We start from the raw sequence: 17,490 nt of genomic DNA, 5'->3' as shown, positions 1-17,490 counted from the left end.
TCGGGAGGCAGAGGCAGGCGGATCGCTGTGAGTTCAGGCCAGCCTGGTCTACAAAGGGAGTCCAGGACAGCCAGGGCTACACAGAGGAAACCCTGTCTCGAAAAACAAAAACAAAACAAACAAACAAAAAAGCTGTGTTGGTGTGGCAGCTCTCGTGTAATTCCAGCCCTTGAAAGGCATAAGTAGGGGATCTCTCAGGGTAAGATGGACTAGACCTATCAGTGAACTCTGGACTCAACTGAGAGACCCTGGCTAGGGGAATGAAGCCTCAGGCCTGTAGCCACGCACAAGCACATGCCACCCCGCCCCCCAACAGACACAGGTAGGAGGGGTAGAGGGTCCAGCAGAATGTGGAGGCTGGAGGGGGTGGTGTTGGCACCATCCATGTTTGTCACAGCACAAAATGGAGGCAGAAGTAGGGAGACCTGAGGTTGACTCTCAACCACCCCAGCAGAGCCGGTACACCACAAGGAAGCCTCAGCCCGTGGGGGAGGGGCTGTGGACAGGGCACTGGTCCGGTCCACAGGAATTCACACACTGAGTCACAGGCCTTTGCTGAACACTTACCTACAGTCACTGTTCCGGTACTGTGGGGGGCCCTCAGTCTCATGGGCGAGGCAGTAAACAAGGCGAGCAGCTGTGTGTTGGGTGTGGTAGCGGGCGGGGATTCTTAAGAGATGGGGCCATGGTGTGTGCGGACTGTATTCGTGGCTCCCAGAAGGCTTGAGACCGCAGGATCCACCATGGAGGCCAAACCACAGTCAAGCCACCTTGGGAAATGTTAGGTAAGTGTGGCCCCCGTGTGTGGGCATGGGAGAATCAGGAATTCGCCCAATCCTGAGAAGACGATGAGAAGACCAGCAAAGGTGAGAGCATGCTGAGAGAGACTCCGGGTCTTGGCTGGATTTGGGGGCTGACAGCAAGCAGACAGTCTGGGGTTTCTGTTAGAGGATGGTGAATGAATTAGTGGAAGTTGGGGTATCAGTGGGTCTAGAGTACAGTGTAGTGCCCGGGCTCCCAGCCAATCCCGCAGCCAATCCCGCAGCCATGGCTATGGGTTGGGCCACCAGTTCCCGCCCTTCATTGGGTCTGTGATGCTGGGAGCCTTTCTCCTAGACCCTGAGCGTTCCGATCTGTTCTCCCTGGTAGCTGAGTTCTCTCTACCCTGAGCGGTCCACGAATGTTCCTCTCAGCTGCGCCACAATCCTCAGCCTTGCAACAGAGCCTCGGCATTCGGAACCTCTCCCCCAGGTTCAGCTATGGCGTGGGTGCTGGTCCTGGCGTTCTACAGTGGGGCACTGGCCCCCACGAGCGCACTGGACGCTATGGGCCCCCACGCGGCAGTCCGCCTGGCGGAGCTGCTGACCCCGGAGGAGTGCAGCCACTTCCGATCGCTCCTCGAGGCGCCAGAGCCTGACTTGGACACCGAGCTGGCCAGGCTATCAGAGGACCGACTGGCGCGGCCCAAGCCGCCCACACCCTCGCTTCGGGTGCAGGGCCGGGTGGGGCAACAGCGGCGGGCCGCAGCCTTGCAGCCTTCAGAGGGGCCTGAGGACCGATCTGCCGACGCTAGAGAGGTCTCTGATGGCTGCCGAGAGGCGTTGGCGTCCTGGTTGGCGGCCGAGGCCCCAGCCCTGTCCTGGGACCGCGTGGCCCGGGCCTTACGGCACAGCGGCCGCCCCGATGTGGCACGGGAGCTGGCCAAGAACCTGCACCAGCAGGCGACGTTACAGCTGCGCAGGTCGGGCGAGAGCTACGTGCAGCCACCTGTGGTCCCCGCCCTGGCCCCGGCCCCGGCCCCGGCCCCGCGCGACCGCCGAGCTGCGGTCCCCTTGCCCGCCTGGGATGAGCTGGAGCTGATCGTGGAGCGCCTGCCTCAGCCCCCTTACACGCGCAGTCCAGCAGCCTGGGCCGGACCGCTGGCGCTCGGCCTCCTCGCCGGCTTCCTGGGCGCGCTAGGCACCGGGTTGCTCATCACGGTGCTCACACTGTGGATCACGGGAGGCGATGATGACCCCGTGTGGCCTCGTGCCCGAGGCCCTCCCGCCTTCTCCCTGCCCAAGCCAGCTTCGGCGCCCTGCAGCGGCTCGGAAGCAGAGCAGCTCCTGACCGGGGCATGGGCGCTGCAGCGGCCCTCGCCCCTCTGCCCGCCGCTGTGAAGCTGTGAACGCGGGCAGTGAGCCAGACGGCAGCCATGCCACCATAAAGTTTGCAAATGAGGCTGCAGTCTGTCGCTGGTTGGACGGAAGTGGGTGGCGTGGGCCTTGGGAGCCGGCCCAAGGGTCCCCAGTGCTGCCAGCGGCCCTGTGCCATGCTTTTGGGTTCACTCTTCTGTCTTTGCGTGCCAGGAAGCTGCCCACCACTCCTTAGTGGCGCAGTTGGCCTCTTGAAACCAGAGCCTTGCTTGTGACTTGCGGATCACGCCCCAGCGCACAGTGCATGTGCACTAAGGGAGCCCAGAGTGTGCACGCGGAGTGTGCAGAGCCACTCAGTCACTCAGGTGCGGGAGCCTGGCACTTTCCCACCCACCTCTGGAGGACCAGTAGCTAGGGAGTCCTCCTCAGGCTTGGGGCGAGAGCCATGACAGAATGACAGGCCAGTCCAAGAGGAGAGTTGAAAACAAGATTGACGTAACCCTTTATTGCAAATTCTAAAGTAAAAAGATGTACAGTACAAAGTAAAATTGAAAATTCAGACTATAAACTTCCAATCCGCTTATACACTCTCGTTTCTCAAGCATTTCTGCCATTTCAGCATAAACAGAACAGGGAAAGAGTCGAAGGGGTCAGGAAGGGGGGGGGGGATACAGCAAGGGGGCGGGGCCAGGGTGGGGGGGGGGGAAATAGAAGAATCACAAACCCCAGAAGCAAGTGCAAGGAAAGACACTTCTCGACCTGCTGTCCTCGTGATGAGAAGCGGGGGGTGGAGCAGTGCAGTTTAAAATGGCTCTCAGAATAGCAGCGCTTATGGTACTAACTAGTTCCTCTTCCTCAAGTCCGAAGTGTACGTTGCCCTTCCCTGGCGCCTTTGTCTCTGTATCTCAGAACGCTTTACAAAACATCTACTTAAAGCCTCACAACACCCCTGTGAGGTAGGTCAGTATTATTACCCCCATTTTACAGATGGGGGAAACTGAGGCACAGAGAGGTTAAGTGACTTGCCCAAGGCCACACAGCGAGCCAGCGGTCAAGCTAGGGATGGAACACACAGTTCTGTCCCTCTTCTGGAACCACTGGACCACGCTCCCCTTTACCTATATACATTCTTTGCACACACGCGCGCACACACACACACACACGCACGCACACACACACACACATACACCCCACATGTGCACACCTGCCCACTTCACCCCACTTAGCCTCTTATGTACAGCAAACAGCAGTGGGGTCAGGGTCAGGGGCGCCTCAGGAGTGTTTTAAGGGAGGATGTCTTGGCAATCTCGAGAGGCAGCAGGAAGCACAGGCAAGTCTTGGCCTCTCAACCCAGACCTCCTCTTCTCCTGACGCCCCCGGCTGACTGACGGCAGCGGATTCTTTAGGGGGCGGGGAGAGTACCTGAAAATGAAGGAAGCTTTTTGCAAAAACTTTGGGCAACATCTGAGAAAAGAAAGAGGCATCTTTACAGAAGACGCCCAGGACTCAAATCACCAAGTCCTAAGCCATGGCAATCTCACCTCCACAGAAGGCCTGGAGGCTGGGGTGAGGGACACGGACGGGACTGACCTACCAGCCATCTCTCTCAGTTCAGTTACTAGAGTGGGCACTTCAAGATCCTCCTGAGTGTTCCTGGACCAGGAGACATGGCCTGGAGAGGGATGTCCCCTGGGGGTGCCCCCTCCCCTGCACAAATGTGAAGGGGACGACGGCCCCAGTCTGCCGGTCTCATCACAGGAGTGGATGGAGGGCAGAGCCCAGCACTAGCTAGTGGAGTGGAAGCCGCTGGGCAGCGAGCTGGCATTAGCTTTGGGAGATGGGGGATAGTTTTAAATCATATCCATGAACAAGGCAGAAGTAAGGCCAGACCAGCTGGGTTGGCTGAAGTCCTGTCTGGGGGCTCTGCTGGGTGGGGCCGGTGAAGGAGGGCGCTAGGCTAAGGAGCCATGCCACATGCAATCGGCAAGCAGGGAGCTGGGGGGTCGGGACCTGGCTTTTCTCTGCAGTCTCTACTTAGCCAGAAATCAGGAGGCTCTGGCTCCCTTTCTCCTTTCCCCAAAATGCTCCAGGGTCCCGGTTCCCAGAGCCCTTCCAGAACTCAAGAACAGACACACGCCAAGGCAGGCTTCCCTCGTGTGGTAAAAAGGGTCATTTTTATTTTGTTTCCTTTTGACTTGTAATAACTTACTTTCCCCCCCTTTTTCAAAAAAAAAAAAAAAATCACGTCTCATTTAGGGCAGCGTTGGCCTCCATGCATTTGCTAATACACTACTGGTCTTTTACAGTTTACACTGGTTGTGGTGATAAAATGAAAGAAGCCCTTTGGGCACTGAAGCTCCAGGGGCCCTGACGGGGAGCTGTCTCTCTGCCCACAGCTTCAGACGGCCACCTGGGTGCAGAAGTGACCCCCTGCTCTCAGCCTCTGCTCTAGATTCCCAGTCTCCTCACCCAAAGCCTCAGGGGAGTTAAGGAAGAGGGGAAAGTGCCTTCACACAACCAGCAGTCGCCACCGCACCTGCTGCTCAGGGGCTTTCACTCTGCGTTTTAAATGAATAGCATCACATGACTTTTGCTTTTTGTCCTTTTATTGTATTTATTTTTTTAATTTTTATTTTTAAAGGATTGTGAAATATAAATACTGCACCAAGGACCTGGCTACAAAAAAATAAATATTTATATTTATATATCTATATATATATATATGCGCAGCGGCACTGGCTGCTGCTCTGATAGGTTCGTGAATATTTGGCAAAGCGTTGCCACTTGCTCACTCAGTGAGGACGCAAAACGAAACGAAACCAACCAAAAACTGCCATAGCTGATTCAATGCCTGTTAACTGTGGGTGTGAACTGCTGGTGATGGCGTGGTTCACGAGACTTGGGGCGCAGGATGGAGAGGAGTGGCTGGATGGAGGGACTGAGGGTGAGGGGCACTGGTGGGAGAGGTCCAATCAGAGTGAAGGTTCAGAGCGAGCAAAGGTGGTTTCTTCCCCAGGAAGCTGTCGGAGGGTGTGAGGAACCGAGGGAACAGCCCCTGGGCTGGGGGCGGAGCTAGGGGCGGGGCTGGGGTGGGGGACCAGGGGTCAGACCTAGTAGCTTAAGGACATTAAGAGCATGGTGCTTAGTGTTCCTAGCAGGATCAAATAGCTGTTGCCCATCTCAAGACCTAAGAACAATGATTAAGTTTAGCCAAATCTTGCATAGAAGTGGTTAGAATTTATTGCACATTGGAACAAAAATATATATATTTTTTGTTGTTTTGGAAAAGACCATTAGCAATAAAAAATTTTTTGTCTGTCTGTCTGGTTGGGGGGTATACACTGGCTGACAGCATCTAAGTTCTAAGAAGAAAGGAAAGTATAAAAAATAAAAATAAACATGACAATGGCATAAGCCAGAAGCCATTTCCTATTTAATAAGTCAGTAATTTGTATTTACAAAAGGCATGCCAATAAAATAAAATTATATATTACAGTATTTATAATTCTCTTAAAAAGAATAACCACACGTCAGCTCCTGTTTTGTGCTGTTTACAATGTCGCCTGCACGTGACACTCTCTCTGTCCTAGCGCGGGGAGGGAGGGGGGCGCTGACACAGGTCCTGAGCTGGTCACGGCGTCCTCGCTCAGGAGAGCTGGACGGTATCTATCGGTCCAACGTGGTAGGAAGCTCTGCTCACTGACTGGCTGTGGTTTGTTCTATGCAAAACTAGCCAAGTGGACTGTGAGATTACATCCAAAGTGCTTCAACAGCAAGGCAGACTGGTGTGTCCAATGTGTCTAGTGATGGGCTGTGTTGTTTTGGTTCAGAGAGACTTTCCGACATTCAAGTGCAGCGTCTTGGCTGTGAAAGCTTGTGGTCAGGTGAGACATCCTGGACTAAGAACTGTATTCTGTAAAGCAGGAGATAGGATGAAGACGTGGCACTCCCCCGACGGCAGTGGGCAGGCCACTAAGCAGAAGGCAAGATGGGCTGAAAAGAAACGGCAGGGGGAGCGACACCCTAAGAATTACTACGGAGTCCCTTTCTCACAAAAGCTAGCGCAGAAACAAGACCGACCGGCCTTGGTCCAGAGGCAGCTCCATCTCTAGCTCAGGTCCCTGCTCGTTACCAATATTCTAATCGCAAATGGCAGAGCCCACAGCCACACCCCAGACAGCACTGTTGCCCTCAGCCGGCCCTGGTCAGCTGGGAAGGGAAGCCCTGCTGGCTAGGGGAATGTGATGGAGGCAGGGGGAGCCATGCAGGTAGGAACTTGTGACAACCCTTCTGCAGGACAGGGCAGTTCAGAGTATCTGAGCCTCCTTTCTATGTCTACCTGAGCCCAGAGAAAAGCCATAATGCAGATAGGCGTGACACTAAAGGAAGTAAGCATCCCATGACCCCCAAAGAAAGGTTTCTGTAAGTCCCCCCAAAGGCCTCCTCGGGGTAACATGCTAGCTACTATGAATAGCACTTTGGTCTCTACCCCAATCGTCAGTTCGCCAGCACGAAGGCTAAACAATCATAGTAATATTGCAAGATACAAATGAACTATTTTTTCTATGTGTTTGTTTGTTTTAGCCCTAGGATTTGGTTTTACAGTGACAATAGTACAAGCCACTCGGGGCCGAAGTCTCCCCACACACTGGATGGAGCAGCATCGGATGGTTTACCTTGTGAAGTGCGCAACAATGGCTGTAGGTTAGAGATGTCTGTTAAACACGTACACACAACGGATCCATCGGGTTGGCATGTTTTTGTTGGTGGTGGTCAATTGGTTAATTACGTTCCCCTACCCAGAGGGGTATGAGAGAAGGGCTGCAGCCGGCGCGGCACTCTTACCATTTCTGCAGATCCTGTGGACGGAGCAGGGCTGGGTCCTGTCCAGAGGCTGACCGACGCGGGGGAGGGCAGGTGGAACAGTGGCTTGTGAATGGGTCTCATGCATGACTCCTGATCACAGCATGCCAGCATGCAAGTCGTCTCTACACGTTGAGCGAGCACGGTTGTTTGGGATTGGCCTGAGCAAGTCCTCCTCAGCCTGAAGGGACCTGATTGTCTTCCCGCACCCTTCTCCAAACTGCCTGACACCCTTGTGGAGAAGATGCCGTTTATGTCAAAGGAACGGACATTAGTGACATGAATGTGTGTGTGTGCGCGCGTGTGTGCGTGTGCGTGTTTGTGTGTTTTTGCTGCTTCGCTTAGTAGGAACACAAATATTGTTTGCACGAACAAACAAACTTTTAAAGTGATGCTTTCTGCTTCTGAGAATCGACAAAACAAAATAAAACAAAACAAAACAAAATAAAATAAAATCCATTTGGCTGCGACGGCAATCTGCTGGTCCCGGCAGCCGCCTCTGTTTTGTATCCTGTTGAGTTTAGTCCTAAGTTGCATTGACTGAGTAACATGCAGTAACCATCTGCCCAAGCGATAGAAAACCTGTGAGTCCAGAGAGCAGGGTCCTCTGCCCCCCAGCAGGTCACTGCTCAAGGTGCAACCGTGTCACACGGAAGCGGACTGTGTTTGGTGTAGGTCTCCAAGCACGATGACGCCGTCTCCACAGCTGCTCTGCGTCCCGTGCCAGTGCTAAGCCAGCGCGAGCTCCCCTTCTGCCTCCTCCTCTAGCACTTGGCCTCTCTCAGCTCCTTTGGCCTCTTGGCTCTCTCCCTTCTCCCTTCCTCGGCCCGCTGCTGCTTCTCCTTGTCCGGCTTCGTCACGCTGTCATAGGAGGGGAGGGAGGCCGTGGACGGGGTGCTCTCCTTTTTCTCGCGGTGTGTGCCTCCGTTCTCCAGCTTATTAGAAGTCATCTTCCTGCAGATGAAGCCCCGCCTCGCCAAGTGTCCCCTGTAGGCACGCTGCAGGACCACGGCGGACACCTCCTCCTGCTTACGCCGCAGGGTGGTTGTGATGGGCTCATAAGACACTTTGGAAGGGTTGGACGCTACGAACCGTTCCTCCATCTGCTGCCGCAGGATGTCCAACTCCCCGCTGTCTCCCAGGACTCGCTTGGTGAAGGCGAAGAGGATGTCCAGGCAGTGGATCCGGTCCCCGCTCACCATCGGCAGGTCCATGGCGATGAGCTCGATGGTGTTGGGCTTGGGTACTCGCAGAGGGTGCTCCAGGGCATCGGCAAAGTCTGCTAGCTTGCAGTACTCGATGAACTGGGTGGCGTCTGGGTCGAACTTCTCCCAGATCTCGTAGAAAGTTTCGAAGTCGTCCTCGCTCAGAGGGTCAGCGCTCTCCTCCGTGGCCACGCTGAAGTTCTCCAGGATGATGGCAATGTACATGTTGACCACGATCAGGAAGGAGATGATGATGTAGCTGACAAAGAAGAAGATGCCCACCGAAGGGTTCCCGCAGTCCCCCTTGAAGCCGCTGCCTGGGTGCTCCTTGTCCAGGCTGCAGTCCGGGGGCCGGTTCAGGATGGGCAGCAGTAGGCCGTCCCAACCAGCGGAGGTCGTGATCTGAAACAGGCAGATCATGCTGTTGCCGAATGTCTCGAAGTTGAACATGTCATCGATGCCAGCCTCGTGCTTCACGTACGCGAAGTTGGACATCCCGAAGATGGAGAAGATGAACATGACCAGGAAGAGCAGGAGGCCGATGTTGAACAGGGCGGGCAGGGACATCATTAAGGCAAAGAGCAGGGTGCGGATCCCCTTGGCGCCCTTGATGAGACGCAAGATGCGCCCGATGCGGGCCAATCGGATGACGCGGAACAGGGTCGGGGAGACGAAGTATTTCTCAATGATGTCAGCCAGGAACATCCCTAAGGGAGGAGCAGAGGGCGTGGTTACCGAGGCCATGGGCACCCGGAAGTTCAAAGGGCACGAAGAACCCTCATAATGAAACAGTGACACGCTCCAAACGCGTAGAAGAGGAGAGAAAACAGGCACATGGAAACTGAGTGCTCAGTGAGCAGGCTGAGGGCAGCCAGCCCCTAACCCTAGAGGCATCCGTGGCCTCAATGGCTCTAAAGTTTTTACAATTTTACTATGTGTGAATTCATTAACAATAAGATATCCTCTGTGTTTAGGAAGTGACGCAGGCTATCTTTCTATATTTACATATTTAAGATGTGAATTGGTTTTTGTCTCCAAGACTGGTCCCTCAGATTAAAATGACTTTATATCATTCCTTCCTATGACTAAAACAAAGCAGATCTTTGTTTTCCTACTCAGTTTTCCATTTTTTTTTCAATGTGTGCACATACAGTTTTCCAAATGCGCCCCATGATGCCATCAGATTTCTAAATCTATAGACAGAGAACGAGGGGGTCGCCTTCAGGACATATTTCCCTTTGACTTTCATGTCCTAATTATTCTGCGCATTTTCTTTTAAAAAAGATTTATTATTTATTATATGTAGAACATTCTGCCTACATGTGTGCCTGACCCCCAGAAGAGGGAAATAGATCTCATTACAGATGGTTATGAGCCACCATGTGGTTGCTGGGAATTGAACTCAGGATCTCTAGAAGAGCAGACAGTGTTCTTAACCTCTGAGCCATCTCTCCAGCCCCCTGCACATTTTCAATTTATCTTATTCTTGGCTTGTTTCTCATCTCCTATCTCCTCAGGAGAGAGACAGCCCTGGAGATTAAAGTGGGCTGCCCGGGGTGGCTTTCCACCTGGTACACCAAGATCTTCAGCTGAAAGGTGTAATCGGAAGCCAGTTTCAACGCAGGTACCTTGACGTCAAGAGTTGGATGCAAAAACAGAGGTGACATAAACATCTGGACGCCCTTTCTGTGGACCTACCTCAAGCAGACCACTTGTCTTAAAGCTAAAGAGCAACACATGGGAGTCGGAGGAAGGCCACAGAAGAGAGAGGAGACGGAAAGTCCAGAGCGTGAGCTGGGGCTGCTCCCCGTAGGCTGCGCTACTCTCCGTCTTCTCTGCACCAAGGAGACAAGATGAGCCACTCACCCACACGAAGCTTCTAACTAGGGAAGTGTCTCTTAACCATAGGAATTGAGAAAGCTCCAGAATCGCTCCTTTGAAGGCTTTAGGCCAGAAGAGAGGGGCTGAAGAGATGGCGTAGTGGTTAAGAGCCCTTGCAGGAGACCTGGGTTCGATTCCCAGCACCCATATGGTGGCCCACAGCCATCTATAACTCCAATTCCAGGGAAGCCAACATCTCTTCTGGCCTCCAGGGCATTGTATGCATGCGGTGCACGGCCATACAGGCACACAAAATAATGAAGTAAAAGGCCGGGTGGAGAGCTGGCTCAGTGGTTAAGAGCACCAGCTGCTCTTCCAGAAGGCCCGGGTTCAATTCCCAGCACCCACATGGCAGCTTACAACTGTCTGCAATTCCAGTTCTGGGGAATTTGATACCCTCTTCTGACCATGTTTGGACACCAGTCAAACATGTGGTGCACATGTATACATCCAAGCAAAACACATTAAAAACAAAGCCAGAAAAGAACTGCCTTCCAGCAAGGGGCCGAGGGAGAGTCTGGAGAGGGGCTGCCGAGGCTGCACGGTGCTGTTTCTAACACTTCAGACCCTCCCCTCCTTCCTCACACTTCTTGTATGGGGCACTGCGGTCTAATGGAAGCAGTCAGTCAAGGGCCCAGAGACATGGCTCTGTGCTCTGCGTTCAGTACCTAGGACCCACAGGATGGTTCACAACCACCTATAACTGCAGTCCCAGGGGATCCATCCGATCCAACACGCTCTCCTGACCTTCATGGGCACCAGGCATGCGTGTGGTGCACACACACAGATGCACGCAAAACACCCATAAATACAAACTAAGTCCCTTCGGTCTCAGTATGTAACCCTGGCTGTTCTGGAACTTGCTATGCAGACCAAACTAGCCTTGTATTTACAGAGATCTGCAGGGACTAGCGGGTGTGCATGTACGCAGTGACTTAAAAAGCAATGTCCTTGTGCAGGGTCACCTCAAATAACTCAGCTTTGGGATTCTTTTCTTGGGAAAAAATGTCCCAAGATTCAGTGTTGCACATGCCAACCCACTTCACTGTTAGAGAGAGGTGTAGGCAAAGGGGAAGCCCTCTGCCTTGTGGTAGCCACGGTCACCCACACAGAAAGCAGGCTGCAGTCAGCGGTGCTCGGGGTGAGCTCCCGAGGTTCTGAGCACTGGCCAGCCAGACCTACCTGGAACCAATGCATGCACGCGTGGCACTTGGGATGCCTTTCAAGGTTAGGGTGAGGGTTAGGGTTAGGGGCAGTGTGCCCTGAGGACAGAGTGCACATGTGTGTGGGGGTGTGCATGTGTGTATGTACTTACATGGGGGGAGGTCAGAGGTCAACCTTGGGTGTCATTTCTTAGGTGCTATCCAGCTTGTTTTATGAGACAGGATCTCTCACTGGTCTGGAACCCACCAAGTGGTCCATGTTGGTCAGCCAGTGAACCCAAGGGATCTATCTGCCTGTCTGTGCCTCCTGAGTGAAGGGATTGTTAGTGTGTGTGTCTTACCCTCGACATGATTCTGGCGATCGAACTCAGGATCTCTTCTTGTACAGTCTACTGGCTAGTTATATGTCAATTTGACACAAGCTAGAGTGATCAGAAAGGAGGGGGCCTTAATTGAGAATACCTCTGCATAGTTTCTGGCTATAAGTAAGCCTGTAGGGCATTTTCTAAACTAGAGATTGATGGGGTAGGCCCAGCCCATTGTGGCTGAGCAAGCCATGAGGAGCAAGCCAGTAAGCAGCATCCTCCATGGCCTCTGCATCAGCTCCTGCCTCCAGGTTCCTGCCCTGACTGCTTTTTTAAAAAATTAATTTATTCATATTACATCTCAATGGTTATCCCCTTCCTTGTATCCTCCCATTCCTCCTTCCCTCCCATTTTCCCCTTACTCCCCTCCCCTATGACTGTGACTGAGGGGGACCTCCTCCCCATGTATATGCTCATAGGGTATCAAGTCTCTTCTTGGTAGCCTGTTATCCTTCCTCTGAGTGCCGCCAGGCCTCCCCATTCAGGGGACTTGGTCAAATATAAGGCACCAGAGTTCGTGTGAAAGTCAGACCCCACACTCTCCACTCAACTGTGGAGAATGCCCTGTCCATTGGCTAGATCTGGGCACCTCACTGCTTTTGATGGGGAACTCTGAGTGAAATTAACCCTTTCCTCTCCAAGCTGCTTCTGGTCAAGGTGTTTTGTCACAGCAGTAGTGACCCTGACGGTGACACATGGCAAAGCAAGTCATTCACTCAGCCATGTCCTCTGGCTATCGCCACACACACACACAAAAAGGGTTCTTTTACCTTTCCTGGTAGACTCTAAATCCCTTGAAAGCAGATCACATTTTATCTCTTGCTTCTGAGCTTCAGCATGTCCACCTGACAGTGCTGGGGATGCTCAGCAGGAATACACCATGTGACCTGCCTGAGTGAGACTGAGGAGCGCACACAGGAGGGATAACCGAGGCCCCTGCCCACCCTGAGCAATTCACTGCTCCAAGAGAGAAATCCTCTCACAGCCAGGATCCTTGTCCTTCCTCTGGCTCCGCCCACCCGCCCACAATGGAGAGGATGCCTCACCCACTCACCCACAACTATGAACAGGCCCTGCCCAACCACCCACAATGGAGAGCAGGCCCTGTCCACCGACCCACAATGGTGAACAGGCCGCTCCGCCTGCCCACCCACCCACGATGGAGAGCAGGCCGTGCCCGCCCGAAATGGAGCCAGCTCTGGTCCTCTGACCCACAATGGTGAACAGGCCCCACCCACCCGCAATAGAGCACGCTTCCTTCCCTCTCCCCGCCCACCCACGATGGAGAGCAGGCCCCGCCCACTCACCCACGATGGAGAGGATGACCACCACAAAGTCGAAGATGTTCCAGCCAATGGTGAAGTAGTAGTGCCTCAAGGCGAACATTTTGAGCACGCACTCGCAGGTGAAGAAGATGACGAAGACCAGGTTGATCCAGTAGAGGATGTTCTCCATCTGCTTGCTCTGAGTGTCCGTCTCGACCATCATCGTCACCATGTTGAGACAGATGAGCATCATGATGACGATGTCAAAGGCTTGCTGAGTGACGAAGTCGAACACGATCCCCTGAATTTTGTTCTGCGGAGGAGAGGCAGGAAGGAGTTCACGGATAGCTTTAGGCCCAGAGCGCCGCCGCCCTGCCCACCCAGTTCCTTGTGGCCTTCTCAGTGACATGTCTATCAGGAGCACCAACATAGCCCGTCAGGGTAGCTGGGCTCAGTGTCCTCAAGTGCCCCTCTGCTGTCCTGTGCTGGCATCACCATACCTGGGGGCCTTGCTCCTGCTCTGGCCGCTCTGTCCAGTCCTGGAGGCTGCCTTCCTCCCTGGCTCCTTCTTTTTCTGACTCTACAGCCCAGAGGAGCGCTGGTCTGGGCACCTACTCATCTTCCTATGCTGACAATTCTTCACTAGCTCTCCTCAGGACGCCTCGGCGTGCCAGACTCCCCATGTGAAAGCGGAGGGTCGTCCTAGCCTCTGTCCCTGCCTCAAACACAAGGTCCCCCTCTGTGGTCTGGGCTGGCCTGCAACTAACTCAAGCAGGCCTCTCCAGTGTGGAGTTGCCAGTCTCAATCTGAGCATGTGTATGTGGGTACGTATTTGTAACACTTACATCTAAGATATGTTTTAAAGATTTATTGCTGGGTGGTGGTGGTGCAGCCTTTAATCCCAGAACTTGAGTAGCTGGCAGATCTCTTGAGTTCAAGGCCAGCCTGATCTAAAGAGTGAGTTCCAGGACAGCCAAGGCTACACAGAGAAGCCCTGTATTAATCCTCCCCACCAAAAAAGAGATTTGTTTACATTTACTATGTGTGTATGGTATGTGCACATGAGGTGCCTAGAGGGAGAACGTGGCAGTTTGTCCCCTGTGGCTGGAGCTACAGGTGCTTGTGAGCTGCTGACCTGGGTGCTGGGACCCAAGCCTGGGTCTCTGCATGTTTTTAGATAACGTGGGAGAAATTGGGCTTGGCCTCCAGATGCAGGGTGAGGGTTAGCAGGCAGCACCGGGCGGCCGGTCACTTCCCTCCCCTTCCTTCACAGCAGCCCTAGTGTGCCCGCAGCCTACCCTGGGTACCCACCAGGGGGCGGGGGATGGGCTTCTGGGGTTTCTTGGAGCCCAGCTTCTTCATGGCATTGTAGTACTTCTTCTGTTCCTCTGTCATGAAGATGTCCTGACCTCCAAAGTAAAGAAAGGATGAAGAAAGAGAACAGTTACAACCTGCTCTAGCGCTGCGGCCCAGCAGGGCAGGGACTCTGCTTTCCCTCCAGAGGGCAGCCTGGTGCACCGGTCTCCGCACGGAGCACTCCTGGGGCAGCTACTCCAAGCAGACATGGTTTAGCTTGGATGTCTGGAATCTGCCAGGCCAGGCAGTGAGACGGGACTGTCTGACCACAGGCTCTTGGGGCGGGAAGTGGAGAGAGCAAAGGACCAGAGGCCAGTACAAATAAGGGGAAGGAAAATTATTTTTTTCTAGACAGGGTCTCAGTATGCAATCCTGGGTGGCCTGGAACTGTGTAATGAGATTTGTCTGTCTCTGCTCCTGAGTGTTCACCACCATGCCCAGTGGCCCCCTTCCAAACATTAAAAAAAAAAAAAAAAGATTTTTGAGTTCAGCAAATGTTGAATTCACTTTTTAAAAAGGGATTTATTTATTTATTGTGCATACAGTGTTCTGCCTGCATGCATGCCTGCACACCAAAAGAGGGTACAAGACCTCATCGTAGATGGGTGGTTGCTTGGAATTGAACTCAGGACCTCTGGAAGAGCAGAGAGTACTCTTAACCTCTGAACCATCTCTCTAGGTCACGAATTCACTTTTTCTTTAAAAATGAAATTCAAAATTTGGAACTTGTGGTATAAGAAGGTAACTTAGAGGGCCAGGCATGGTGCTTCCCAGCACTCGGGAGGCAGAGGCAGGTGGATCTCTGTGAGTTCGAGGCCAGCCTGGTCTACAAAGCAAGTCCAGGACAGCCAGGGCTACACAGAGAGACCCTGTCTTGAACAGGCAGCTTAGAACTCTTGTGGCTCACCAAACAGACTAAACATAAACAAGAGTGGGCCTGCCTTCCAGCTTGCTTTGGGAGAGCCACGACCTATGTGGGACAAGTGAGGAGGTGAGCCCTTGGAGGACTGCCTCTCCCTCCATCTCGCCGTGCTATGGGCGCCAGGGGCCACATGGTGAGTTCTGTTTCTCAGCGCAGCACTAGCTGCTCCTTTTCCTTGTCCTTCCCTCTGGCAGAAAGCCCCAACAGGAGGGGCCTCAAGAATGTAAAACCGCAGGGAAATGTGGGGCGCCACACACTGCGAGGTTCAGCCCCAAACAAAAGGGGCGGGCTGGGGCTGGTGTCTGGACATGGCGCCCGGGCAACCCTGAGGTGGTGACTTGAGTTGTAGAGGACAGAGGGGCATTGTCCCTCCTCGGAAGGAGGCCCAGAGCCCGTGGCCGGGCTGGCCGCGCCCGCTGGCAGTGTGGGGAGGAAACCTATCTTCTTCTTCTGTTGATTGAAGTTGTCAATGATGACGCCGATGAACAGGTTGAGGGTGAAGAAGGAGCCGAAGATGATGAAGATGACGAAGTAGATGTACATGTAGATGTTGTCCTCGTACTTGGGCTGCTCCTCAGGCTGGCGAGGGACAGGAGAGAGGGGCTCGAGGCGGCTCCTGGCTTCGGGGCTGTCAGGGGCCTGACTCCACTACGCCAAAGCCACCACCAGCCCTGCCCTCCCTCTGTGTGGCTGGCAAGCTGGGGATGGGAGCCTCAGGCTCTGTCTGTCCTCCCCTGGTCCACCTGTCCTTCCAGGGCACTGTCACTTGTAGGGATAAGGGACAGGGAAGCGAGGGGGGAGGGAGGGTTGTCTTACACACTTTCACTCTGGAGCAGGACTGGGGTGCCACCAGGGTCAAGCCAACAGCAGGGGCTGGTCATGCAGACAGTGGGGGAAGGGGAAGGGCCCGCAACCAGCACTACAAGCAGTGACGTATCCAAAGAGACACTACGGGTCCTTCATTCATCCACCCTTCCTTGTTCTGGACGGATCCACCATGCAGCTTGCTTTCCATCACTCAAGCTGGTCGCATTTCACCACGTGTGTCCTTACCTTCCGGGAGTCCACAGCGGCGTACATGATGTCCATCCAGCCTTTGAAGGTTGCCTGGGAAACAGAGTCAGCCATCAGACTGTGCCTGTTAGAGACTGGCTGGGAGCTGAGGCAGGGTCCTAACGGCCAGGGAGCTGCGGCAGGGTCCTAACGGCCAGGGAGCTGAGGCAGGGTAATAACGGCCAGGCCTAGGCCCAGCGAGGATATAGAAGGGGAGTTTACATGGACATCGTGTGAGTCCCTGAAAATATTGCCAAAGTCTGGCAAGGAAAAGTTGCCTACAGGGTCTGAGAGCGGAGGCCAGGCGAAAGCAGGTGGACCGTAGGCATGAACTGGGAGTTCACTGGAGTGCCTGGGCCTCCACCAGGGAACCACCCCTTTGAAAGGAGTTAAATAACACCAAGTGCAGAGAGACTCAGACTTGGAACACTTCCCTCACAAATACGCCCATGCGGCATGGCACTGTCACACTGGCTTCTTCCTTGGTGGCCTCCTCTCAGCCCTACTTCAGCCAGCCAGAGCTGGCACGATGTGAGAAACATACAGAATGCCAGCTTACCCTCCAGCTTTGCTGTGCTCAACCAGATCATAGGCTTTTGGGGGCCTGCTTTACTCGTTGGATGATGCACCACCAAGCACAGTCCCACACGTACATGACAGCGGACACTTGAGGGGCTGGCTGCTGCCTGCACAGTAGTTTTTTGGAGCTGCTTATGACTTGAGCCAAACCTATTTTACCATTTAGTTAGTGCGCTAATTATTTTGTGGTGCTAGAGATTGAGCCCATAGCCCTGTCTACATTAGGCAAGGTCTGGCTCTACCCTTCTGTTCTAGCCTTAAACACAGGACTCCTAGCTTCTTAAGCATGACAGAAAAGCCAAGGGGCCATCGTGGCCTGGAGCGCAGTCATCCCATTAGCTTCCCTCCTACTGCATTTGAGGGCAAGCACTCAGCACAGGCAGCTTAAGCTGGGAGTCGTCCCCCCCCCCCCACTGCTACGTGTCTACAACTGCTAAAGGATGCAGGCACGGTAATAGCAGGAACTGGAATACAGAGTGGCAACCAACTCCATTAACTGCGCCAAGCGTGTGGAGGCTTTTTAAAAATCGTAAATTCTCCTAACAAATAGGCAAAGTATCCAAAAGCAGAGTCAAAGGGTCAGGGAGGTGAGCGATCCATCCCAGGTCACATGCCTAGTCAACACTAGAGTGTGCCTCAGCCCTAGCCTGGCCTGATGCAACAAGGCCCCACCAGCGCTCACTGCAGCACACCCAACAGACTT

The 17,490-nt window shown here is 53.8% G+C and overlaps 2 protein-coding genes across 2 annotated transcripts in view; one reads left to right on the top strand and one right to left on the bottom strand.

Annotated features, from left to right (window-relative positions):
* Positions 1–1,207: 1,207 nt before the first annotated feature.
* Tmdd1 (transmembrane and death domain 1) lies at positions 1,208–2,159 on the top strand. The gene has a single exon (XM_051159393.1). The coding sequence runs from the start codon at positions 1,260–1,262 to the stop codon at positions 2,157–2,159; it is 900 nt and encodes a 299-aa protein (XP_051015350.1). The 5' UTR covers positions 1,208–1,259.
* Positions 2,160–7,753: 5,594 nt separating this feature from the next.
* Positions 7,754–17,490, bottom strand: part of Scn8a (sodium voltage-gated channel alpha subunit 8) — a 179,912-nt gene continuing 170,175 nt past the window's right edge. Inside the window, exons 23-27 of the mRNA XM_051160368.1 lie at positions 16,209–16,262; positions 15,597–15,734; positions 14,189–14,293; positions 12,920–13,190; positions 7,754–8,910 (exon numbers count right to left, since the gene is read on the bottom strand). Coding sequence (XP_051016325.1) covers positions 7,763–8,910; positions 12,920–13,190; positions 14,189–14,293; positions 15,597–15,734; positions 16,209–16,262 — 1,716 coding nt within the window. The 3' untranslated portion in view covers positions 7,754–7,762. The remainder of the gene's footprint in view (positions 8,911–12,919; positions 13,191–14,188; positions 14,294–15,596; positions 15,735–16,208; positions 16,263–17,490) is intronic.

Source organism: Acomys russatus, chromosome 17 (assembly GCF_903995435.1).
Source record: "Acomys russatus chromosome 17, mAcoRus1.1, whole genome shotgun sequence".
NCBI lineage: Eukaryota > Metazoa > Chordata > Mammalia > Rodentia > Muridae > Acomys > Acomys russatus.
This window is presented reverse-complemented; position numbering and strand designations above follow the sequence as displayed.